The 25,907-nt window shown below is 44.8% G+C and overlaps 1 protein-coding gene across 1 annotated transcript in view; it reads left to right on the plus strand.

The window, feature by feature from the left end:
- Positions 1-224: 224 nt before the first annotated feature.
- The window catches only part of LOC104542729 (autism susceptibility gene 2 protein-like), a gene marked incomplete at its 5' end in the record, with an annotated part of 27,488 nt that continues 1,805 nt past the window's right edge, over positions 225-25,907 (plus strand). Inside the window, 12 exons of the mRNA XM_010187133.1 lie at positions 225-621; positions 2,184-2,437; positions 6,829-7,064; positions 9,219-9,269; positions 10,190-10,285; positions 13,673-13,744; positions 14,317-14,355; positions 15,241-15,312; positions 16,617-16,749; positions 21,059-21,136; positions 22,889-22,972; positions 23,992-24,232. Coding sequence (XP_010185435.1) covers positions 225-621; positions 2,184-2,437; positions 6,829-7,064; positions 9,219-9,269; positions 10,190-10,285; positions 13,673-13,744; positions 14,317-14,355; positions 15,241-15,312; positions 16,617-16,749; positions 21,059-21,136; positions 22,889-22,972; positions 23,992-24,232 — 1,753 coding nt within the window. The remainder of the gene's footprint in view (positions 622-2,183; positions 2,438-6,828; positions 7,065-9,218; positions 9,270-10,189; positions 10,286-13,672; positions 13,745-14,316; positions 14,356-15,240; positions 15,313-16,616; positions 16,750-21,058; positions 21,137-22,888; positions 22,973-23,991; positions 24,233-25,907) is intronic.

A 25,907-nucleotide genomic window follows, 5' to 3' on the forward strand; every position in this document is an offset into this window, starting at 1 on the left:
GACAGCGAGGTCTCTCATACCCATGCTAACAAGTACTGTAGACTGGCCAGTCCAGGACCGCAGGACGGCCGCATAAACATCCATCTTGTAGCAGCAGCGCTCCCACGATGCTCCCACCAGCTGAAACATGACTTGTTTTTTCTCAGGCATATGTTCTACCAAGCAGAGAATGAAACGCAGACCTTTCAGCACACGTTTTGTTCTTTTTCTCCTTGCTCCGTAAGGTCCCGCCTTGAATGACAAGCCAGAAGCAAAAGCAGCCAATGTCCCAAAGGTGTCTGGGCTAGAGCGGAGCCGGGAGCTGAGCACCGACGTGCCCTTCGCCCTCCCTATCCCCAGCCCCCAGCCAGTCGCTGCTGTCGTGACTTCTACTTCCTCAGCGCCCACGTCGAGTGCCAGAGCAAGCCCCCTGCTGAAGAAGGAGCCAGTGATTTCAGCACCAGCACCACCAAGGCTCACGCCGCAGCCGCAGCCTCGGCCGCAGTCACAACCTCAACCTCGGCCGCAGTCGCAGCCTCAGTTAATACCTGAGCTTCGGACCCAGCCTCCGAGCCACATCCCTCCACCTCTCAATTACCAAGTGCATCACCAGGTGGCCCACAACGGACTCAATAATATCAGGTATGGGGAAGGGATGCTTGTGCCGTCTTTATGCTGCTGCTGGGCTAAACCTGATTTCAAATGGGAAGGAAATTGCTGGGAGGTGGGACAAGAGCCCTCTCACTGTGTAAGTTGCTCTGTGTTTCGGATATTGGACTTCCTGTGCTGACTCCACAGGCTGGATTTTCCAGCAGTGGTGGATATCTGCATTTGAAACATGGCGATCAATGGTCCCTTTCTGGGAGAAAGGCATGTGTAACTCTGGGGTAAAGTTCCTTTATGTCCAGTTTCTTGTGGAGTTTTGCACTATCTTGTCTGAGCTGGCTAGTTCTTGCCTTAGCAATTTAAACTGGTTTGAGTTTGAGAAACTCCTGTGTTTCATATTCAGAAAGACTTCCATTGAACTAGATTTGTTCGTGGTTACTTCAGTTTTTTTGGTTCACCAGCATCAAAAGAGGGATATCTATATCAGAAAATGCTGTGTCTCTTAGAATGGGGCTCCCATGTAGGCTGAGAAATCTGCTTACGTCTGACACGTTGAGATCTAGAAGGAGGCTTAGTTTCACTGCTTAAATTGCCTCCCTCCAGTAAAGGAGGGTGGGTGAAAATGGTGTGGGTAAAACGTTTCTAGAGAAAAGAGTTTAGCCAGTCAAGTGGAACTTGTATAGTCTTTTTGCTGGTACAGAAAACATGCCTTGGCTCCCAAACCAGAACTGGGCTAGTTTAAACAAGATAAGAAAACTGTTTTAAAACATAATATTTGGCTGCACAAGGGTCAAAATATGAATACAGAGAGCTGCCATTCATGTGTATTTCATAGTATCCTGCATACTTGAGTTCTTTTGTGGTTTTACCCTGTAAATGCCACCATAGTATACATGATTAATAGTGTTTCAAACTATCCAAGATACCTCAGAGGTTTAGATTGCAAGAAACAATTGGTACTGTGGAAATTACACTAAATACCTGCAGTGATAGTGACTTCCACCCCACAGAATGTAGATCATTTGGAGTGGAGTAATAATAATAGAATAAGAAGATGTAAAATACAGAATTATTATGAGAAAAAATTATTAACATGATGTGTGTTTGCATGCTTGTGGGAATGTAACTACACAGCATGCACTGCAGATACAACTTGGTCTCAGAGTCGCTCACGTTGTGCAACTCTGTGCATCCGGAGCCACAGAAAACGGAGTTAGAGTAACTGGGATGTGTGATCACAAGGACGCACATGGCCACTACAAGGTCATCAGAGGCTAAATAAAGGTGCAAAATTCAGCTGCCTCTGTGGCCTTCATCATACTGATAGATAGCTCTGAGGATTGTAACTTGCTCAAGCGCCAGAGGAAATGTCACTCCAGAGAGCCCAAGTCCTGTCCTGCCCTGTCAGAGAAGTTCAATAAAATTCATTACTGTCTCCACTGCCATCAAGAAGAACAAAAACATAAGCTTGGAGATCAATGTTGCATAGTTGTGTTGTTTCTGATAGTGTATTTCTTGCACTGTTTCAGTTTTGTGTTGTAACGAGCTCTCTCTTTCTGTCTCTCTCCCCTCTTTCCCCCATCTTTTTCTCTCTGCAGCCGGAGCAGCAGTGCTAGCAGTGCAACAAGCATCAGCCTCCCGAAACACCTTCCCATCTCTTCCCAGATTCCTCCACACCATTCCTCCGGCCCGGCTCTGCCCCTCTCCATCTCTAATCTTGCTACCTCGCACTTCCCTCTCAGATCGCAGACCCAACACCAGCACCATCCGGCCATGTTCGCCACCCCACCCACGCTGCCACCGCCACCAGCGTTACCTACCAACAGCCTCGTGATACCAGGTCACCCTGCGGGTAGGTTCCCTTCTTCTTCCAGGGCTCGATCCACTGTGCATGCACTGGAGGGAGTTGAGAGATGGGCTGGCTGGTGGGCAGGTAAAATAAAGGGACGCAGACCCTTCAGCAGGCAGTGTGTGTTGAAACTGTGAGCGTGTTCGTGAAACAGATAGGAGACCAGGACATGCTTTACTAGATGAGAGGTTGTAGAGACAGCACTGTAGCTTCCTATAAGAAGTCTTTGAAACAAATTTTTCCTAAAATAATCCTCCATTGTCAGGGCATGAGTTGTCCAGTGTGAAGTTCCACAATCTTCAGACATTTTTTACATTAACAGAGGACTGGTGTGCAGTTTGTCATTCTCCCATTCTTTCTCCCCGCTCCAATGAACACTGCTGCTGTTAAAACTGACTTGAAGAAACTGTTTCTCATCATCCCAGAAGGTTGTTCTAACCCAGTGACAAGTGAGCAGTCCCTCACACCAGTCCCCCGCTCTGATCCTTCGACGAGCAGCGCATCGTGCTGGCAGAGCAGATCCTCTGCCTGCAGCAGCGCAAACTCTCTGTGCACCTGCGGCTGCTTGGCCTTTCTGTCTGTGGCAGAGACAGCTCAGCAGATGAGCTCTGCTCTTCAGCTCTCACTATCTTTGCATAATTTTAAAAAATTTCCTTTGTTCACTCTGGACTCTGTTCTGTTGTCGCTTCTGCCCTAAATGCCCTGTTTATAGCTTATCCATTACCCTACAGCTGTCCCTTGGAAGAGGCCCTGGCAGCTGGAGATTTCTCTCCAACTTTCACTTGCTGGGGCCTCCTTTTGATCTGGCATTTGACTCCACAACTAACTCAGCAGGGATTAAACAGGACAAGCATTTTGCAAAAAAAACCACTCCCTCTGTTTCCTATGAAGCCAGTTAAAGGAATAAGGAGAGGGCAAATTTGCTGTGGAAAAATCTGATGGCCTTGCATCCCCTTCTTTACTTCCAGAAGCTAAATAATGCCCCATTATTTGTAGCTTCTTCTTTAAATGAAAGAAAAATGTGAATTGGTCCAAAGTGAGCTCTCTGAACAGTGATAGACAAAAGTGCCGTGGGTTCCTAGCCAGAAGCAAGACCAGATAGGCCAAAGCTGCCGGCTTTCACAGGCCCTGGCACCATCTAGAATTTCAACCACATGGCTGGGAAGATGTTGGCAGCACTGTGGGAGACCTATTCATTGCTTCCCCTGTTTTAAGGCAAAGGACTACTGTGATTGGAGGCTTTGAAAGTATTGCAAAAGGAAATAGCAGTCCACTCACTAAAAGCATGATATTGCAGTCACTGAAAGCAAGTATGTTTTCACCATTAACTTCAGGAGGTGCAAGATCAAGTGACCTATTCACATTCAGCGGCTTGCCAGGAAATGGTAACAGTCTTGCTCCTACTAAAAGGATTTCTCCTGCAATTTAAGCAGGAGAAGACTAAGTTAGTGAAGGGAAAGCGTCTAACCTTGCAGACAGTGAAATGCCTCTTGTCTGCATTATGTGAAATGCCTGCAAACTGGCACATCATAAAATCGATACAGAGCATTGCATAGCTTCTGTTGTCATTCACGTAAAAGTTTCTTAAAAGCAAACAAGACTGCTAAGCAGCCCTGAAGAGCTAGGATCCAACTGCCGCTAGCAGCATAGTGCGTGCTGTGCCGTTCAAGTGCACTTGTGCTCTCAGTAAAAGCACCAGCTCAGAAAAGCCATCAGAGAGGATATGGTCCTTTGAAGTCTTCTTTTTGTCGTCTTTTTCTTCCTCCTCTTTGGGGGAAAATGTACTCTTCCTTTAAATTTGCTTTGGCACGCTTGTCTGTTACCAAGAAGAGAAGCAGAGCTCAGAGCTCCTGCATTCACTGGTGGTACAAATTCAGGTCTCTGAGTAACAAGAGTGCACTTCTGGTGGCATTTCTTCCCTTTGAAACCCAGAGCTTATACAAATAACTTGGGAGCAACTCTTGTGTGGGCTGCTGCCCTCTGCTCAAGGGCACCAAGGCTGGCCCTGCTGTAGGATACCCAGAGGAAGCAGCGGTCTTTGTGTCTTCATTTCTGAATGTGAGGGCACCTCGCAGCATTGGCAGGACTGACCTTTCTCTGCCCTGCCCAGCTCCCGTGGGCACACAGAGCAGCAGTGTTTGGGCACTCAAAGGGCTGCTCAGTTGCTCTGATCCTAACTGTGGTGTTAGATGGCCAGACCTGTGGGACGGGGCATTGCTGGTAGGCGCAAGAACTTAGTTCTGATCCTGTCATTGCCCAGAGCCCCTCTCAAAGCTGGGTTATGTCTCAGCAGTCCCATCCTTACTGTGAAGCAGCCACTTCTCTGAGTGGCATACCGCTTCCCCAAACATCTCCGGGCCTTTTCTTTTCCTGACAAAGGGCAAAGTTGTGGTACAGGGCTATGGGCTGGAGCCAGCTGCAAATCTATCAGTCTGACTTCAAGTCTCTTAAAGAAATTGGATATCAGAGCACTTACAACTGCCAACTCGCTTTTATCTCTCCCTCCAGAAAAGTGGATTATCTTGATGCTAACAGAAGGATTCCATTTCTTTAAGTCATGCCAGATTTAAATGCATAAACACACACACGTATGAAATCATACTCATATTCTATAAAGAGGTTAGGTTTTGGACCTAAGTGCTTTCAGCCTGGTTTTGTTTTTCTTGTTTCCTTGCTCCAAGGAGAACTCATAATAGACTTCTTTTTGTTCCAGTGCCTTAGGCTCCAGTATCACAAGTTTATGTACTTTCTGCTTTTGTATTATTATGAAGATCGTAGCGGTACATTTATTACTGAAAAGCAAATGACTTAGGCACCTGAAATTTGGTTTCAGAAATAACTTTCAATAGGAGGTAGGCTTCTAAGTAGTAGTAGAGACCTTGAAATTCCCCATGAGAGTGCCTGTTTTTAAAGACCTTAACCATGTCACTTCAGAAAGTGATTGATTTAGGCATTTCTAATGTTACTCTAAAAAAATTAAGTAAAAGAAATGCCTGCAGAAAATGAAATAAAACTTTAAAGCACATGTATTCTTTTGCCCCTTTTATATTCAGTGCTGTAGTTGAAAAGAGGTGTTACTCTAGAAAAGTTCATGTAAGATCAGTAGCAAGTAGGTCAGTCAGAAATGGGTGTGTGTCATTCACAGCTGATGACACAGGTTGCTCTCAGCTCAGAAAACATCTAACATTTTGGGTGCTGATTTGTGTTTGAAGTTCTTGGGCAAAATCACAGGTGGATTTAATTGATACCAGCAGAGATTTACAGGAATTCATTGTCCTCAGTCACATAATTTCTAAAAGTGCTGGTATCTTCCACTGCCCTAAACCACATTGCAATTCAGTGCAAGCTGGTTCTTCCAGAAGGAGATGCTGAGAAGAGGCCACCTGTCATATGGTGGAACATTTAATTTTCTGCAGTCGTTGCAACCTTCATGAGATCTTGAGTCAGTTCCGTGTTTCTCTTCTTACCACTGATTCCTCCTCCATGTTTTCTCATAGGACAAAAAATTACAATTATAGCCTGTTAGAAATTGAGGAAAGGACTGCTTAGTATTTAAGATCTCAAAAAAACCTTATTTGCAAAGAAGACCTCAGTTTGTAGGATGGATGTCTCTGGTCACTGTGTGCATGTCCTAGGACTGAGAAAGGGAGAATGGCACGGGGATCTGTTGAGAAATGTCCATCTGAGTAGGCAGTTTCCAGCCACCCAAATCCATGATTATCTCATTGCGTTGTAGGTCTTTTCCAAATTTTACCTCTTAAGTACATTTGTGTTAGAGTGTAACACACACGTTAGGCCCACCATCCGTTTTCAGTGTACGTGTATGCTTCTGCATTGCAAACTTCCCGAGGAAACAGGTCAGTATTACTCATTTTAAAGCGAGCCCTTGTCCTCGAGGGTGCTCCCCAGCATCTTGCTGGTGCGGGAAGGTCCGGCCACCGTGCCGTGAGACCAAACTTCCGAGGTCTGATCCCGGAGACGCCTTGGTGCCGCAGCCGTCAGGTGCCAGGGAGGAGGAGGAGGCCGTCGGAGCGGTGCGGGGGTAGCGGGGCCGCGGGCGGGGGGCCGGGGGCGGATGCTTGCTGACGCCCCCGATGATGTTTTCTGCTGTGATGACTCATGGTGTTCTCTCTTGTCTTTAGATACCAGCCTGTTGATATCATTCAACCAACCAATCATGTATTGCCAGCCTCATTCGGGGATTCTGATTGGTACTTTGTCACAGGCATCTCTCTTACCTCCACCAATGAGTCCTCACGTAGAAAACCACCACAGCATGACCTGCAGAAACAGGGAATGCCAGGTGAATATTGACTCTTTCTCCTCCGTCTTTGTGGTACTCACAGGCCCACGGGCCTCTGTGTCTTTTTTTTTTCTCTCTCTCTCTCCTCTAGATCACGAACTGCTCAGGCAAGAGCTGAACAACCGGTTTTTGGTTCAGAGTTCGGACCGGGCCGCTGCCTCACTTGGCCCGGTGCCGCTGCTGAGAGCGGAGTTTCACCAGCACCAACACACGCATCAGCACCAACACACCCACCAGCACACATTCACTCCTTTTCCATCCAGCTTGCCCCAGACGCCGCTCATGCCGCCCTCTGCACCTCCCATGGTGCGTACCCCAGCCCAAAATGTGAGGATAAGTAGAGCATCTCTGGTCAAAAAGCCTAACCCACTCTTGTCAAACAAAACCTGGTCCTCTTCATTTCAGCCAGGCGTGCTGTCCCTGCCCCTCCAAAGTGGAGGCCTGGAGAAACGGCCCCAGCGCTCCCAAAGGGACCCCCTTTCCATCCAGAGCCTCCACACCAAGCCTCCAGGTCTCCCCACACTGCTACCCATGAGCAGATACCACACTCACGAGACAAGTCCAGAGTCCCTTTAGTTTCCCTTTTCATGTGTCCTGCTGTGTGTTTCAATTTCCCCTTCCCCAGAGTCAGGTGCCACAACACACCAAAACACACCGACAAGGACACCACGACTGTTCATTGTGGGGCAGACTGTACTTGCTGACCCAGAGCTCTCAACCATAGTGCTCATCTGATACGAGTTTTGTCCCTCATCCTCCTAATTCCCTAATCTGTATCGATTTTGGCATTTACTATTTGATTACATCAACAACCACTAGTTTGTGTGTGGCTGGTTCTTCTCGTGGCAGAGATCCTCCTGGCTGTGTAATAAGCGTTAGTGTTTTGCCATTGAATTTGCTTGTAACACAATGGGGCTTTTGCTGCAGCTGTTATGAAATTGTTAGAGATCTGCTACAAATGGATTTTGTCAGTACTTTAAAATGCACTCTCTCCCCATTTCTGGCAATTACTTTGTGAGAATGAAAGAACAAGATTCAGCTTTTTTCCCACTCTCAGTTTCATACTGTGTCCAAAATGTAGAAACAGCCCCCTTCTGCTAAGGCTCGCTAAAGCCAGGAGTAGCAGCAAAAGCAGCATTTGGGAAGAACTTCACTGAGAACTGAAGAGGCATAATGTTTCTCACTTTTCTTTCCCACCGCTGGCTGCCTGATGACATTCTTGGGTTGTAATCTGCTTAGCAGCGAGACAATTAAAAGTAATATCATCCACCCAAAATCCAGCCCCAGGTGTTTGCTCAGTGTACTCATGTGTAAACACCTTCTCCTGTTTTCTTGGTCTGTGTAAAAGAATCTTGAAACTTTTCTCAGAAACCTCCTGTGTTATTTTAGAATCCTGATATCTGATCCTGCCAGCAGCTCCCTCCCCTCCCACCCGTGCCCGTTGATGTCAGCCTTCATAGCAAAAACAGCTTTGCAAGGCTCTTTTGTTATATTTCACTCACATCTTCTTATATTCCACTAGATCAGGTCTGCTAATCCCAACACCAGAGAAAAGTGCTGAAATTTACAGCTGCATGTGTTTGGTAATTTATGGTATTTACACTGGAGGGGACATGGCTCCAGCAATAACTGTAATTAATGAAATTACAAATCTACTCTCCTGCACATAGAGGAGTGTGAAACAGCCACCTGACTTGCCAAATAAGCAGCTTTTCATGGGGTCCTGCAGCTCCCTTCCCTGCCTTCTTCCCCACTCCCTCCTCCCCAGCAGAATGTACATACTGTTCAAAAATGCAATGTATGTGTGCTTTGGTTTTGCTTCCAAGGTGGTACAGGACAAATGGTCATAAAAATAAATATGGGGCACAGACTGCAGACATGGAGGTGTTAAAACCCCATGCTGGAATGGAAAAGGTTAACAATCAGCTTTTCTCTGGGCACTCTCTCTTTTGCAAGGAAGGGGGAATGTATAGAGATTTGTGTATCTAAAGCAATTCAGCCCTTTTCCAAACCATTTTGGCTCTTGCAGGAACCCAGAAAACAGGGAATTGATGTTGTTTGCCTGGCAGTAGACATTGGGGTCTAATGGAAAGCGTTCCCTACCCTCTCGTCTGTGATCTGGTTGAGTGCTCCAGGGACAGATCCCAGATCTAGACCTGGCGCTGAACCTCCCTGCGTTTCGCTGTGCTGCAGAACTCTCTTCCCAGTGCAGGAGCCTCTTCAGGCAGTGCCGCAAACAGGGCTCTGTGGTGAGACACGGCAGCACCTGGCACAGCCTGGAAGCAGCACCTTCCTGTCTCTGATAGCTTTGGGAAGTCAGTCAGCTCCCTGATGGGCGAGTGTGGAATAACCAGTCAGTTCTGCTCTGTTCAGTGCTGTGCAAACAGGCCATGATTATTTGTCTGTGTTGAAATCCTGATGTGTCTGCTACTGCTGAAACCAAACTCACCCGTTTCCTTTTTTTGTCTCTTTTCTTTCCAGTTTGACAAGTACGCTCCCAAATTAGACAACCCTTACTTTCGACATTCCAACGTGAGTGCTTGCCTTTCGAGGTGGTGTCTTTGTTAATGGTTCTGCTTGCCCTTCTTTTGCTTGTTTTTGATTGATCAGTAGTGTTTTGGTTCATTCATTCCTAAAGCTCTTTTTCTGTCTTGATTTTTTTTAAGGTACAAAATTTTCTTTGAGCTTTTTTTTTTTTTATCTTTGCTGCATTTTTGCTGCTGCGGCTCTGTATTGCTGTGCCTGGGATGGCAGGGAATGCGCAGAAATTGCTAGATCAGTGGTCATTGCAGTATCTTTGCAGCTGGTGCTTCTCACATTGCAGCAGCCCCAAGTGCATGGCTCTTTCACAAGATTTTGCTCAGGTCACAGGAGTAAGTCAGACTGGTGGTTTCTTCCTGGTGCTCCCCACTGCTCCAAAGCACAAAAACTACATGTTTTGGGACTTGTAAAACTGCTGTGTGTGCTCAGGAGAGGCCTAAGCAAAACTTAACCCAGCCTAAACAACTACAAGGTGGTGTGCATGTTGCCTGTGGTTAGTGTGCAATGCAGCATCTTGTGGTTCTTTTTTTGCTCTGAAAAGTAAAGCAGGTCACATTTCAAACCAGTGTCAATTTGTTTGCTACTGCAGAAAAATGCAAAGTTAACAAAAAGGGAACATAAAACCCAAATTATTCCGATTCCTCTAAAAATGATGAATGCTCTGTGCTTTCTGTAATAGTTCCACAAATTTTAGAGGCACACTTGTTCAGCACTATCACAAAAATTCATCAGGTGAGCGCATTTTCCAAGTTATGGCTTTGCACTTAAAAATTTTGAAAGCAAATTGAGTGTGTATTTTCCCTGTGGCACTCGTTCAACACAGTACTATTTCTGTATGTGCCAGGCTTGGCACCTACCTCCATTATTGTTCAAGTTGTCCTGTGACATACGCATCTCTTTTTCTTTTGTAGTTCTTTCCAACCTATCCTCCAGCAATGCCTGGAATGCCACCCATGCTTCCACATTCAGGTCCCTTTGGGTCACTTCAGGGAGCATTTCAACCGAAGGTACAAACTTCTTCTTCTGAAGGCTTTGTTCTTTTGCTGGGAGAGAAACTGTATTCAGAGTCGTGTCTCTGCTGATTCTGTAGCACATGATTTAACTAGCAGAAGTACAGCACGCAGGGTTGGAAAGCCATCACCCCGCAGATCTGTGAGCATCCTCTGCACAAAGCAGCCAACACTTCAGCAGAAATTTTCTCTTGGCGCTACAGATCGTTCCTTGGAAAAGGATGTAGTGGTTCACTGGGGAGGTCAGCTGAAACTGGAGGAGAAGCATACAGTCAAATGCGTTATTTGATTGAAATATTTACAGCTTGTGATAGACTGATGAGTCCCAAATCATTTTATAAATTTAACGGTCTGAGACTGCAAAAGATAAACTGCGTTTATTTCTGGAAAAAAAAAAAGATAAATTGACTGTACAAGTGTGGGAACAATAGGGAGAGACTGCTGTAAATGGGTACAGCAATTTGAAGGAGCTGAATTTTTATTCCCAGCTCCGACACTGTCTGACCTTGGGCAAGTCGCTTAAATCTTCTGTTCTGCAGCTTCCTCATCTATAAAGTTATCTTGTAGTGGGTTTTATAAGTGTTGATTAATGCCTGCAAGCTTCTTTGAGATAGTGTGTTTGAAAGGTGCAATGCAACTGTAACATGTCATTACAACTAGCACTGATTGGCATTTGGAAATGTTGCCATGATAACCACCATTTTTGATGAATTCTGTGGTGTGCACTGCTTTTTTTTTTCCTTCCAGATCTGTTCCTTTTCTGTACATTTAAAAACAGTTAATAAGCTGTTAAATCCCTCCAAACAAGAAATATGCATTATATCTACATAGCACTTGTTTGAAAATAGAGCTTTGACTCCATTTGTAGGGTGCCATGTGTTTTAGCTTCCTTACATACTGTGAGTTTAGAGATTGCTTATCCTGAACTGCATTTCCATAGAGCTCTGCTTCCGTATTAGAAGCCTTGAAGGACCAGCACTGTAGCCAGGCTGTTTCTGTTTGTATGTGGAGGTCATTTCTGTAAGCAGACCAAGCAGGGCCGCAGGGTGTGCTTCCCTCCGCAGGCTCACGGATGGCAGGGGAAGTCAGCAATTAGCAGCTGCTGCAAGTAAGGCCTCTTACAGCCTTCCCACTTAATTCTTTAATGCGAGCTGGAGTATTTCCTCAGTGGCCGTCAAATCCCTCACATTATTTTATTTTCTGGATACATTACAAATAGCAAAGTCTCTAAAGTGGCTTTTTTACAACAAGAGTTCTGTATGTAGTGGGGACAGGCAGGGAAAAGGAGCGATACAGCAAGACAGAACATAGCTGTCCCTTGATCGAGTTTGTCCACCGGTGTTAATTGTTGCTGTCTTTGCAAAGGATGCCAGGGGTTCCTACAGACCCCAAGTTGTCAGGGAGTGAACTTGACTTCCCAAGAAGAGAAGCTGCATAAACGAGGTGGAATTGGCAAGTTTTTGCTGTGTGAAGGCAGGGTTCAGTTTTGCCATAAGACTGCTGTTAATGAGGAGCTTCTGTTACCCCAATAGCATGCTCTTCTGGTTTCCATCTTCATTACAGAGCTTTCTAGATACCATCTCACTGTGAAATACCATTAAACCAAAGAGAAGCAGTTACATATCAGGAAAGAAGAACTGAGCACAGACCCTTTACATATTTAACCAGTTCCTAGTGCTGTATCATAACCAGTTTTTAGTTCATTTTTATGGTATATACATAGCAATTTGCTAGCTTGAGTTTATGCAGCAAGGTCATACTCTGGTTCCATGGTTAATCACCAGTATCACTTGATCTTTGAACAGTGCTCTATTTACATGCAGTCTAACATCTTAAAAAAAAACCCACAGAAGAAGAGAGATAAGTTGAAAAATGGATCTGCCGCTTTGGGACATTATTTCCCAGTTTCCTAGAGGAGGCAGAGCTGAACTGCTGGGCAAAGCCACTCTAGTCATCATTACTGCATCGTTTTTCCATGGTCTCTCCCTCCCAAGCTGTTTGACTAAAGCCTTCATAATCACCACAGACCTGATGATTTGGTTTTGGCACGCTGAATCCTGCACTTCTTGCTTTCCAAAGCAGAGGTCTTGGTTTTGTTTTTCCCCTTCCCGTGTCAGTTGCCTACAGCTGTGCATGTAAATCCACTGCACATAAATCCAGGCTGACGGTAAACTTCGCAGCGAGTTTCCCAAAGGCCATTTCTCACAAGCTAAGAACTTGAAAAGGTCAGAAGTATTCAGTTTACTTTGCTGGAAGAAGCATTCACATCTTTCTCCAGGGGAGAAAGGGACAGGATGACACCATGCTATTAACATGTTGTGATCTTAAAGCTCTTGCCTGTATGATAGCTGTAACTTATTTGCCACCTTATATATACCTCAGCTGTCAGACAGGCCCTGAGAGCACAGATCTGCCTGGGGACTTCGTTGACTTACCTACACACACACAGGAGAATTCTCTTTTTAATGAGTCTGGAAGTTACGTAGCCTGAGACAAATTAAAACCTGTCTTTCCTCCCACACTCTTGGTTCTACTCATTTCTGGTAGGGTTTTACTGTTTGAAATCTACGGTAATTTGACCTAAAATGTGGGTGAAATGATCTCCTGGGGAATGAGGTTTAACCCCTCTGCACCCAGCTGTGCAGGGGCACCAGGTGCAGCGGCTCTGGGAGTGGAGATGGATGAATGCCAGGGTGGGAAGACAAACGAGGTCTTGGGGATTGGCTAGGACAGGGCAACAGGTGGGATCCGGAGGAGGAGGAACAGGGATTCATTCAATGAGGTGTTTAATTCTTGCTGGAAAATGATGGGATAAACAATGCAAAGCTATAAAAGACCCACAAGCACCTTCTAAAGTTTCTCATTTTGCCTTCTTGAAACAAATAGATGGGCTGTTGCCTCTTTAGCAATTGTGTTGCCTTGCCTCAGTGGGAGAGGGCCCATGGTCCAATAGGTGCAATATGGGACTGGGATGCTTGAGTTGTTCTGTCCCTGACTGCGATGCTGGCTGCTGCCTGAAACATGGAGGGACTCAGGCCACCTTTCTTCCTCTCTCTCCTGCTGCCTGCCTGGTTTAAGCTTGGGGGGCACGGTCTGTCTCTTCCCATCCACTTGCATACTGCACAGCACAACGGGGTTGTTACTTCAGTGGGGCTTAGGGGTGCTGCTGTAATACTGTTACTGCTGCTAAATAATAGTAGATGACATGGTGGTTAAATGCTGTTGGCTGTCAGTAAGAGATAACATTTAGCACTAATGTAGCAATATGCGTGTTCAAAGCACAGTACAAACATGGACTAATTAATGCTGTTAACATCAGATAGAGATGTTAAATGTGCCACTGGCATGATACAGTATTATTCACGCTCTATTCTTGTCTTTCAGACTTCAAACCCCATTGATGTAGCAGGTAGACCAGGCACAGTCCACCATACGCTGCTGCAGAAGACTCCAGGGGTAGGCAACAATATATAACGTTCCTTTCAGCTTATCTGGATTTACAGTAAACACAGCGATTGCTCATAAAAAAAAAGAGAGCAGCTGGTGAGCAAATTGGCCTTCTAGACTCTGAACGTGCAGTCGGGACAGAAGTTTCTTTTCCTAGAAACTTTTCCTGGTAGCCTCTACCAGTTGTGAATACAAAGGGATGTATTGACTTCTTTAAACAAAGTCAGAGGGAAATGGGGCAGGAAACCCCTTCAAGGTCTTTCCCCTAAGCATTGCTTGGAGAGTAGTTTTATGCGCTCCATTTCAGAACGATTATAAAGTTTGGAAAAGCACTGGCACTGTTCAGTTGCTGGCATGAAGCTGCTTTGTTTATCGTAAAATTCTGCTGAGCTTGGTGCAAGGAATGAAATAGAAGTTTTAACCCTCTTTTAAGCCTTTTAGGTTTCCTGTGTCACAGGGGACTTCTCTGGAACATTGCTTTCTAAATGCTTTTATTTGTTCAGAGGAAGGAAGTTCCCCACCTTTCTGTGTATTGGCTAGTTTTAGAAAGATTGATTGTTTTATTTCTGCTTTTTCCATAGGTGTCAGACCCTTACAGGCCTCCAGTAAGAGTAAGTAAGGTTTGTGGGGGATTTTCTGTACATATACATGTGTGTGTACATATATATACACACACACACACTTCAAATATTGTGCATGTGTTTTTGAAATTTAACATTTCCAGTAGAAAATGTTATGCTCATCCTTTATTTAAAGCAAAATGTCTTAGTTAGCTCCCAGATGATTCTGACGTACAACGTTTCAGTTGAATCCCAACCTTATTTTGCATCCATTTAATAGTTCACAGTATGAAATAAGGGTCACAGAAATAAATGGCTGTGAGCATGGACAGACATTCACCAGTGATCACATTCATGGTGGCTTAGGTCAATGTGTTTTATTTGTGCTTCTGATACTCCACAAAAACACCCTACAGTGAGTACTGCAGCTCAGCTGAAAAACAGTAACTGGTTCAGCTGTGGCACTGCTCATCCCTGGTGATTGTTTGTCCGTACCCTTTTCCTCCTCAGATGCAAGCAGCCATAATAACCACGCATGACTTAGCCTGCAGAGCAGCAGGGATGAATGAACAGGGCTCTTTTCAGAAACAGAACTGTTAACTATTGGTTGCTCTCTCTTAAGCGTGGCATACTGTTCTTTGCTGCCATTTATTTCAGTGTATGAAGAAGGGAGTGCAAGTAAGAAAGAACAAGGCAGGGATCTCAGGTCTCCATGAGATGAGAAAGATATCCCACATCACACATTATTCCTATTTGCTTCCTTCTTAATATAAACATCATCTGCTGCAGTACAGGAAAAAATGTTGATCACATATTGGGCTGTTTTAGTAATCAGCCTTTCTCATTGCTTAGCTGCCTGTTTGACAATAAGGGAAATGAAATCTTCTATCTGATGTAGATTGCTAACGTATAAATTAATCTAAATTCTTGTGCTTTCCATTGCAGAAACCTGGGAAGTGGTGTGCGGTTCATGTACAGATCGCCTGGCAGATCTACCATCACCAGCAAAAGATAAAGGTAATTCAGACAGTGTCTGGAACAAAGCCAAGTCTTTTGGCTTACAGATTATGTTTTAGTGAGTAGCGAGCAGGAAGCGGTTACTGCTGGTGATTCTCAAGCTTGCCTGTATTGATTAACTAACACTTTCAATCCTATAACATTTATTGTAGCGACCATAAAGTTTATCTGAGGGCAAAGGAATTGGGTTGAAAGGTAGCAAAATGAGCAGGAGATACTAAGTGCACAGCCAGAAAGAGAAAAAGAAAGTGAGAGGGAGGGTAATTTTGCCCCAATCCATCTTTTTTACAAAGCGTACGTGGTCAATGTAATTTCCTGTCTGTACTGGTACCTCCTGTAGGATATGGAGTATTATCCCACTCATAATGAAATGACCGATAAGGTAAGGAACATATTACAAAACAGAGAGCAGGCGATTGATAGTTACTGTTTTAGAGGTTGTTGGGCTTTCTGCACTGCAGTGATGATGGGTACAGATAGAGGGTTTAAAACTCAAGAGATAACAAGATGTAGGTACCGTTACATCTGGGGTGCTGTTGCAGGCTTGAAGTTCCCTATGTCAGGCAGAACAGCTGAAAATGGCACTTCTGTAGCGTGTGTTTTTTCATAGATCCTGCTGTAGGTTTCTTGTCTCAGTAATGCATCCTATTCAGTGCTTAAGTAGGTGCACTGTAATCAGTGCCTGCGCAAGTGCTGTATGTCCATTTTTAAATAAGCAAAAATATAATCTTTAAGCTATTGAGAGACTTATATGACTTAAGTATTGACACTTCTATAGGGGAATGATAAAAACAGCCTCTGGAGAAGCCTCATCATTTTCTTTATCCGTCACCCCTTGTCTCACATCCTGAGCTGTGCTAGCTGCAGGAAGGGCATAGTCTAGGAACATATCTCTCTTTCCAAACTGGAGAAGCAAAGCAGTCGAGTCCATCACCCGGCTCTCAAGACTTCTGTCGGCAGTTTTCCGCCTGCGGAGTATTTTTTGTCAGGCTGAGAGCACCGACTGATCCTGGGGTGCAGCGTGCTCAGTGTATCATGTTGCATGCTCCACTGTGTGTGCTGGGGGGCTGAGAGCTCACTTCAGACCTTATTCATGTGGATGAAGCAGGCAGCTGAGAGGCTGCGGAGCGAAATGGCCTTATAGATGCTGTCAGAGCATGACTGTGGTACGTGACCGGAGACGCCGCTGTCACTCTCCCTAACTCTCCTTGGCAGGGCTAAGCTGGAGTGAGCCTGAACTCCCTCTCTTTTTTCCCCATAAAAAAGGAAGTGTATAATGAGATTGTTTTTATATCATTTGACAGCAAATGCAGCTGGATCCCCACAAGCTAGAGATAGGTGGCAAACTTGACCTGTTCAGCAGACCTCCTGCCCCTGGAGTGTTTCCAGGCTTCCATTATCCACAGGACCTCGCCAGGCCTCTGTTTTCTACCACAGGTAAGGGAAGATCATCACTTGTTGGGAGAGAAAACCCCAAACAGTCAGTGTATGTAATATGTGTCTTTGCAGATACATGTGCCTCAAAAATTGAAGCAGGAAAGATGGTTCATAGGGGTGCGGGGGCACTGGCGACTCTTTTGACCTGGGCTCTCAGAGCTGCTGGGCTGGGCTCTACCACCGCCTCCAGTGCAGGATCCTCCACAGGTCACTGGGCTGCAGCAGTTGGCTCTCACATTCGGGTCTGTGCAGCTGGTTCTTATGTGCCTGATTAATAGACTATAGAGTGATTTTAAGAAGCGATTTTGACAAAACACTTGAAAATGTTTCCATTGCTTAGGATTGGAAGTGGCCCCAGTCTCTTTCTTGCTTCTATATATTTGCCATATTGTTCTTCTCAGCTCTTCCACTCACCAAGTTTCTGTTTGTTTTCTGAAAACAAGGAGTGTTCGTAAATGAAAGACTTCAATAACAGCATTGAAAATATCACAGAAGGTGTATTTGTGAAGTGCTTGTTTTTTAAATATAAAATATTTTAATAAAATTTTAAATTTAAATATCCCCCTATGCATTACAAAGTCCAGCAGTCTCTAAGGCTTAAAATGCCTTATGGAATTAAAAAAATAAAGGAATTAAATACAGTTTACATTGATCAATTGCTTTCCAATCTGTTGGAGAAGCAATTACAATTAATGCAATTACCAAAGTGCAGTACGCTTCACTGCGCTGTTTTTGGTGGCTCTGACCATGGCAGACTGCAGCTCTGACATTCCAGTTTTGGAGATCACTGGTGCTATCTTGTTGATTTCCATCTACCAGATGTCGGTTTTGTCTCTTCCCAGGGCTTAACTTTCCCCCTAGACTTTTTCAGATTTTCTTGCTGTGTTTAAGATGCTGAAGTCTGCCTTCTGTATGTTTTTAGTTGGCAACTGAGGTAATTTTCTTTCTTTCCTAACTTTACTCTGGTTTTATGATGCAATATTGTGCTCTTATTCTAACTCAGTGCAGTCATAGTCATATTCAGCCTTGGTTCAACCCTGTTGAAATGAATAATGTTAGAAGTGTTACATTTTGTCCCAAACGTGACAGAAAAGCTGTAACCTCTGTGAGAACTGAGTTTCAAATGCAGGTGTCAGATAGCCTTCAGGAACTCCACTGGTTGTTTAGTGTGTCTTTCAGCGCTTATCTGTGGATGGAAATTCTTAATTCTTGTCAAATGCATGTTTCCAACAGATATAATCAGTGCTGATAGTAGCTGTACGTTGTAGGATGCTACCCTGTATTTTGGTCTCTGCAGAGGTACTTCGGCAGTACGGGGCTAAGATATTTATTACATCTGCTTGGATGTATAAGCACAGCTGATTTACAAACCTCTGATGTTTTCCTATGGCAGCTGTTTCCTTATCACTGTCTTCAGTCTGTCCTGTGTTGTCATGACAAGAATCTTGTTTCCTGTGTGGTTTTGCTATTGAAGGCTGTAGTGGGCAGAGTTTACCCTAATGGGCAGAAAAGCACCAGTCCAGTTGGTATCTTGAGCTTTTTCTCCTAAAGATGCAAGCATGGGTTGCTTCTCCATTCATAAAAGCAAGAGGGGAAATAGTACAGAATAGATACATTAAAGGAGGCAAATTAATAGAAAACTTTCAGTAGAGATAAACAATGTTACAGCAACTTGTCCCTGAGTGTATTAATCACAGGAGCCATCACACGGTAAATCTAGGTAAAGAGTGCTATCAAAGTGAACAAACACTGCAGCAGCAATATACAGATGAGTAAATCTTTTACTCTGCAATATCCGAGGCATTCTTTTCACCTTATCGAACAAGCATGCGGTTGATGTGAATCATTGGTTCTGCTGCATTGCCTAGTTACTGTGGGAGACATAAGTTATCTACGGGCCACCTGTCTTCAGGACGGATGTTCAGCTGCCTGGCAGACGCTGTATTTAATAACTACCTGACAGCCCGCACTGCCACTCCTGGCTTTCTCCAGAGGATTTTTTATTATCAGCCCGTGTAGTTGAGTTTGTAAGCCGTCTCCTTTGAAGAAATCTCCCATCCATTATATACCTTCTGAAATCTTAAAGGATTAGAAAGATGACAGTCTCCATCCGTCTTGAAGCATTGGAGCAGTCAGACTGTTTATAGATAACTCCAGGTCTCATTGCTGTGGTCTCTGAGTTTCCTCAACTCATTTTCTGGCTGCTTAGGTTTGTGGTGCCCAAGCTGGTGAGGGACAGGCAGTGCTGTCTCCCTCTCTGGTTTTACAGTCTACTCGTGTTCTGAGCACGAGAGTGTTTTACAATCATAGAATCACACAATATGTTGGGTTGGAAGGGGCCTTTAAAGCTCATCCAGTCCAACTCCCCTGCAGTCAGCAGGAACATTGGTACCAGATCCGGTTGCTCACAGCCCCACCAAGCCTGACCTTGAATATCTCCAGGGATGGGGCCTCCACCACCTCTCTGGGCAACCTGTGCCAGTGATCTACCACCCTCACGTTGAAGAACTTTTTCCTAATACCCAACCTAATTCTACCCTTTTCTGTTTTAAGACCATTATCCCTCATCCTATTGCTCCATGCCCCAGTGAACAGCTCTTCCCCAGCTTTCCTATAGGCACCTTTCAGGTCCTGGAAGGTCGCTGTAAGGTCCACCTGGAGCCTTCTCTTCTCCAGGCTGAACAACCCCACCTCTCTCAGCCTGTCTTTGTAGGAGAGGTGCTCCAGCCCCTGGATCATCTTTGTGGCCTCCTCTGGACCCACTGCAGCACTTCAATGTCCTTTCTGTGCTGGGGAAGCAGTAAAGCACTGGGCTGTGTTTCAAATGCAGTTTGTGCTGTTTATATTAATTTCTTCCTTCCATTTCCCCCTTTTGCTGCAATCTTCCATTGTGTTATGAGTGCTGATGGTATATGGTGGAAACGTGCATTTGATGTGGCTTGGAGATGAGGGGCAGTGTGGCTGCTGCTGTTTGCTAGAGTTGACCTGTTACTCTTCCCAGTATTAAGAGAAATTAACATTTTGCCAACAAGATATATGAGACAGGAGCACTGTAAAGCTCTATTTAGGTGTTGGTCTGTTTTGCACATGATTTAACATGTCCTCGGGAAAGTGCTGCTTGTGTCATTGTGTGGAATTACCAGTTTCTAACAAAATGAGACAGTTAATGCACAGGTATGGCAGGTCTTGCTTTCTGCAAGGGAGGCAGAAGTTGTGTCTGCATCCAGGCAGCATCTGAAAGTTATGATAGTTGCTAATTCTGCTTTGTCTGCAGTACTGGAAGTATTGGCAGGGAGGAGGCACCAAAAGGACATTGACAGTCTGAACAGTTGGAGGGGACTGGTCTTGTCAGTGTAATACTGCAGCCACAGAAACATTTTGTCACACACGTGTGAAACACAAATGCTCAAAAGTTGATTTCAGGTGCTTCCCAAAAACTGTCTGTACTGATCTTAGGGGGCGAAAGCAAGGCCCATGAGATTGCCCAAACATACTGTCATTTGCAGGATACGTGGGAGTTAATGTTCCTCCGAAAACCATGTGTCTCAGTGACACCAGTGCATTTCACGCTGAGGTTGCAAGCCTGTTCAGGTTCACATGCATCTGCCTGTGAAGGAAGCAAATCTCTTATTTTCTGCTCTGAAGAGCAGTATTTTCTGCATGAGCCTGGTCCACCTTGAAATACAGGGCAGACCAGCTCATTTCAGCTTCTTTTTGCCCCTTGCCTCAACCTAATGTAACCCAGCGTGCTCAACAGTGGTGTTCCTTTCCCGGGTGGTAGTATGGCACCATGGCAGTGAATGGTGTCTAGGAAAAGGAAAAAAATACAGCAGGGAAGCCTGTGGTTGCAGAGACAGATGTGAGAGCGTAGATGGAGCTCTCATGGGAGGGGCATGACTGATGGTCCCTGCGTGGCTGTCATTACCTGGTGTTTCGTATAGACCCTAATCAGTCACTTCCGAGCACCTTCTGTCTGCGCCCATAACCTGGGCTGGCCTTTCTTAATGTAAATACAGAGGTACGACTGAAAATGCCAGACCAAGAAATTCACTTCCTCATTACTACAGGTGAGCAGCAACGCTCAGCACTAGGTCTCCTCCTGCCTCCTAGTACCCACAGACTCCTTTAAAGGGCACTTGGAGAAATCCTGCTTGTCACTCAGCTGGCATTTGAGGTCTTCCCCTGCCTTTGCTATGTTTAAATCCAGCCTGTGCCTTTGCATCTGGTTCTTGACTGTGATGGCCAGGACCTCTGTGTATACAAGCAGTCACTTGCCACTGAACTAAACAGAGGGACCTTGTTCTCACAGGCGCGACACATCCAGCCACCACCCCTTTTGGTCCTTCACCTCACCACAGCAGTTTCCTGCCTACGAACCACTTGGCAGGTAAGTGTAAGTAAACGCTGCCTTCACCTTTATACCTCTGACCCGTTCCTGGCTCTCTGGTGTGGTCCTGCCTTGCGGCACTGTGGCACTAGGGGAGGGAGAGGCTTAAGCTGTCTCAGGAACCAGAAGCAAGCCAGCTTCTCACCTGTGCTGGCTTCACAGCACACGCCCTCTGCCCTGCTCCAGAGGAGAGGGACAGGATTAGCGGAGCCTCTCCTGCAAGAGAAGAGGGCATTGCAGAGCAGGCAAGTCTGTCACTGCTGGGACCCTGCACAGGAGCTGAAATGTGACCTGTAGAGCCCTTCTGTGCTGCTGAATGTGCCCAAGGAAATGGGGGAAGTTTATGCAAAGGTACCTCAAACAAGTCACAGCTTAAAATGGGCTCCTCGTGTACCGTTTCCCACCTAGGAACGTTCTTGGCTAGGTTCTGTAATAAAGTTCAGTGAACAGTTCCTGGCAAATAGCTGCTCTGCACATTTTGCCAGCCTTTCAGTTTCCTAATTGGCAGTAAGTAGAGCCTGATTTTCTCAAATTTCCTCGTTTTAGAAGCTCACAAGCAGCTCATTGCCAATTAAAGTTCAAGCTCTGTTGATTAATGTTTTAGTAACACTCATCCAATCAGTAAATGTGGCGTGCCACATGACCTGGTAGACTTTTTTTTCTATTGCAAATACCCAGATTTACATCAATTCCTAAACATTCTGTCAAAATGAACTATATCTCTACAGTCACTCAGCTATTTAATATCAAAGGGGAAGGTCAAGAACAGCTATTTAAAAATAAGTAAATAAGCAAATAGCTGTTTGTTTAAAGATCCAAGCTATTTGTGCTATTCGTCTTGATATTTTAAATATAAATATATCCGTGTGGAACTGGAGAGCAACACCTCCTGTAACGTGGCAGGTTAAAGACTTTAAAGGGACAGTCAAAAAGCCAGTGGGCAGAAGGAGAGGGATTGTTTAGTGGAAACAGTAGGAAAAAGAAAATGTACACTGGTATGATTTAATCCATAGCCATCTCTGGAGTGCAGAAACCTGCAGCCAGGATACATCTGCTCAAGGAAGAACTTACGTTGATGATGTGTTCCTTTAATGAAATAAAAAAAGGCAAGACTTTTTATAAGGATAAGTGCCAGTAGCCGAGTAGTTAGATACTTGACTAGGGAAGGCAAGAGTCATCGTTTGCCTCAAAGGATACAAACCTCCCACCAGCATTGGAAGGAAACTATTATGGGAGAGGATTTTGGCACAAACAAGTCCAAGTTAGTTGGGGTAAGGATGGATGTCCTTAGCAATTAGCTTAGGAACTGCCTCTATGCACTATTACAAAGAGAGTGGAGAGTTGTATACAGAAAGGAGTGAAACGATGCAGCCCCTCAGTGTGCTGACCGAGGAGCCTGCAGAGGTTCTTTCGAGGCAATTGCAATGCTTCTACCGTTAGTACTGATAAGGAAAGAGAGTTACAGCTCAGCAGCAGCCACCCTATTTTCAGCTATTAGACCTTAATTTCTAGCTCCCTTCTGACTGGCATACAAAAGTTTATTACAGCACCTGTTTGCAGAGTGAGCACTGAATCCCTTCTCCATTTTAACATGATGGGAATTTTCTGTGCAAAGAACCTTGCAATGAGAAGGATCAGCTTAAAGTCTGGCCTAATCCTACTTGGATTCAGACTGTTAAGAAGGGGAGGGGTGCGTTTCATTCTCCAACATTCTTGGCTAAATGCCTGCTAAATCCCTGTTTGCCTTTCCAGATCCATTTAGCAGGTCAAGCACCTTCAGCGGCCTTGGGAACTTAGGCAGCAATGCCTTTGGAGGATTAGGCAGTCATGCTCTGAGTAAGTACTGGCTGGGTTACTGCAGACAAACATCCCTTCCAGAAAAGCCACATGCTAATATTTACAGCAGCTGGTGGTAGTTTTTAAAGAAGTTTAATTCCTAACCTCCATTCTCCTATCTGAAAACACTGCACCTAAGATTTCCAGGTCTCTGCCGTGGGAGCTTTTCTGCATGTCACAGACATCACTAGCTGTGCTCTGTGTCTCCTCACTGCTGAAGGTTGGTACCTTGTGTGCTCCTAGAGGTGCCAGAGCTACCGGACCCCACTGAGCTCTGGGACCCTATGGGCATCTAAAGTAACACCCTTCAATCGTGAAGACGCGCAGCGGAACAGCTATTGATAGTTCTCCTAATTCAGCTTGTAGACTCTCTCTGTAACCATTGTCTGAAGTTTAAATTACCTGTATAAATGAGTTTGCTTCAAAAACGTGTTACCTGTAGGCAAGACATGCTTGAGAGCCACACATAAGAGAGCATGCTTTTGCATCTCATGGTGCAACAGGAATCAGCTAAAGCTTGATGGAGGAAAATCAAGTGACTGTTCTGAAAAGCCTACAGCCAAGCTCTATTTTTATACACACACATACATACCACCAAATAGTCTGGTTTCTTTAACAAGAAAGTCCCTGAATCCTCAGCTGCAGGCAGCTGATTGCTTGTAACTACCCACAAATTAAAGTTTCTGCCAGTGAGAGGAGCCGAGGAAAAATACTGCTTTTGTGCTGGAACCCTTGCTGGGGTGGGGGGAGAACAGGAGCTGGGCATTTTCAGTCATCTCTGAGCTATTCAGATGTATAGTTCAAGCTTCGTCCACCCATAGCCTTAAAAGAGCTGGTGGATCCTACACCCAGTGTTGCAGATATTGGTGTCCACCTGCTTGTAGCTCCCCTCATCATTAGCTCCCCATTAAAAACTCTTGAAAGGAGAGTTCTGGTTGTGATTAGCATTGTGAAAAATGTATATGTCATCACTTGGTTTGAATTACTTTTAACTCTTCCTCCCCCTGCCATTATTGTAGCTCACAACAACATTTTTACTCACAAAGATGGCCCAAACCTGCAGAATTTCAGTAATCCCCATGAGCCATGGAACAGACTCCATCGGACCCCACCGTCCTTCCCAACGCCTCCACAGTGGCCCAAGCCCACCGATTCCGAGAGAAGCTCCTCGGTGACAAACCATGACAGAGACAGAGAGCGAGAGCGAGAGCCCGAGAAGAGGGATCATTCTCTGAGTAAAGACGACAGAGACAAAGAGAGGTAAGCAGCATGTGCTTTTGAGCACTTTCTCCAGAGCCTATTCTTCTTCTATATTTTTTCCAATTTTTCCAATCGTAAAATAATCTTCTGAGTAAAACGTTGCTTGTCTTTGAAGCAGCTGATAGGCCTCTCCCTCAGATAAGCACAAGTACTAGAAACATGGAAAAACCACCTCTTTGCCTTACAGGATTTGTCCTCTGTGGAAATAATGGTAAGGCAGTTCCCACTAGGAGGTTAATAAAAAGCACCAGGCTGAGGAATTGAGCATGTTGCTGTGTTTTCAGAGTATATTTGGCTGTTTTCAGTGCAGCTGCTTTAGAATTGCTGTATATTCTGTAATCATGAAGGTAGCATTGTGATGGGTCCTCTGGAGACAGTCATATTTCTCATTAATGTACAGATATGCTGATGAATTCAAATGTTAGCTGGACATTAACGAGATAAAAATGCAAATGCCTGTATCTGGAGCAGTGTGCATGAATCCATTAGCAAAGCTGATTTTAAAAAATTGCATTGTAGACAAACCGTTATTAATGGTGACAGGACCGTATCACCTGGGCTATAGATACTTCATTAGCTTCCAGTTATACAATTTTGAAGCTGTAAAGCCTTTTATATTTCAGAACACAGTAGTCTCTGGCAGGCTACTTCTCTATAGGCAGTAACAGCCTGCAAGCCTTAGGCGTGTGTATTTGACTGGTGACAGGGGGTTCATAGTTTGCCTGGAGTCTTTTTAATGGGATCTTCAGGCAGTGCCTGTGAACAACATTGTATAGAAGCAATAGGCTGAAAATCATCTTGCTTTAAATGTTAAATTATCTGGCTCTCTTGCAAGAGTGTTCACACAGGAGTTAGGATCTCTATTACATTTCTGTTAATTCAGCTTAAACTGCCCCCAGCATCCCTGTTTGGATGTGGTTTTAGTAAATCATGTCCTTGACCAGCAATCAGGACTACTGCAGAGGAAGAAATCTGGGTTAGCAAATGTTATCGTAACAGATAAATACTTACACAACTCCCCAAAACACCTTCAGCTTTCCGCACTTGGGTCTTACAGCTCTCGAAAGCAAACCTGGCATAAAACCTAGGTGAGCCTTTGAGAGGCACTGCATAATGCAGTTCCCTCAATCACACCGCCATACTTTGCATTTATAGTGTCTCTCATTCAGAACAAAGTGCTTTTAAAAGGTGAACGTTGTTTATTCCCCTCTTAAAGAGGTGAGAGTAAGTGTGACTGCTTGGTGTGCTCAGAGATAGAGGTGCAGTTAGAAATGTCATTTCTAAACCATGGACATTGTCATCAAACCCCTTGTTCCTCATAGCAGGTCCTCTTGAAACGGAGGTCAATTACTCAGTTTCATGGCCTATTTGAGGACTTTTTTCCCTAAGCACCTAGCTTACCTGCCAAAACTGCCAACAGCAAAACCTCTCCTGCAGCTCCATAGGAAAATAAGCATCATGTTATGGCTGCTTCCAGTCGATGAGGCCGTCATGTGAAGGACCTGCAAACATTTCTGTTGGCTTCTGTTCTGTGTGCCTGGATCCATGCTTTAGGAAAGGAGCCTGAGTTAAGAGTGTTACGGCCAAGAAGATCATTGTCTGGCAGCAAGATGTATTTGTGAACACACAATAAGCATCTTTAAAAAAATAAACTGTCTACAATTCTTCTTTCCCT

This window comes from Mesitornis unicolor, unplaced genomic scaffold (assembly GCF_000695765.1).
Source record: "Mesitornis unicolor isolate BGI_N332 unplaced genomic scaffold, ASM69576v1 scaffold45716, whole genome shotgun sequence".
In the NCBI taxonomy this organism is placed as follows: Eukaryota; Metazoa; Chordata; class Aves; order Mesitornithiformes; family Mesitornithidae; genus Mesitornis; species Mesitornis unicolor.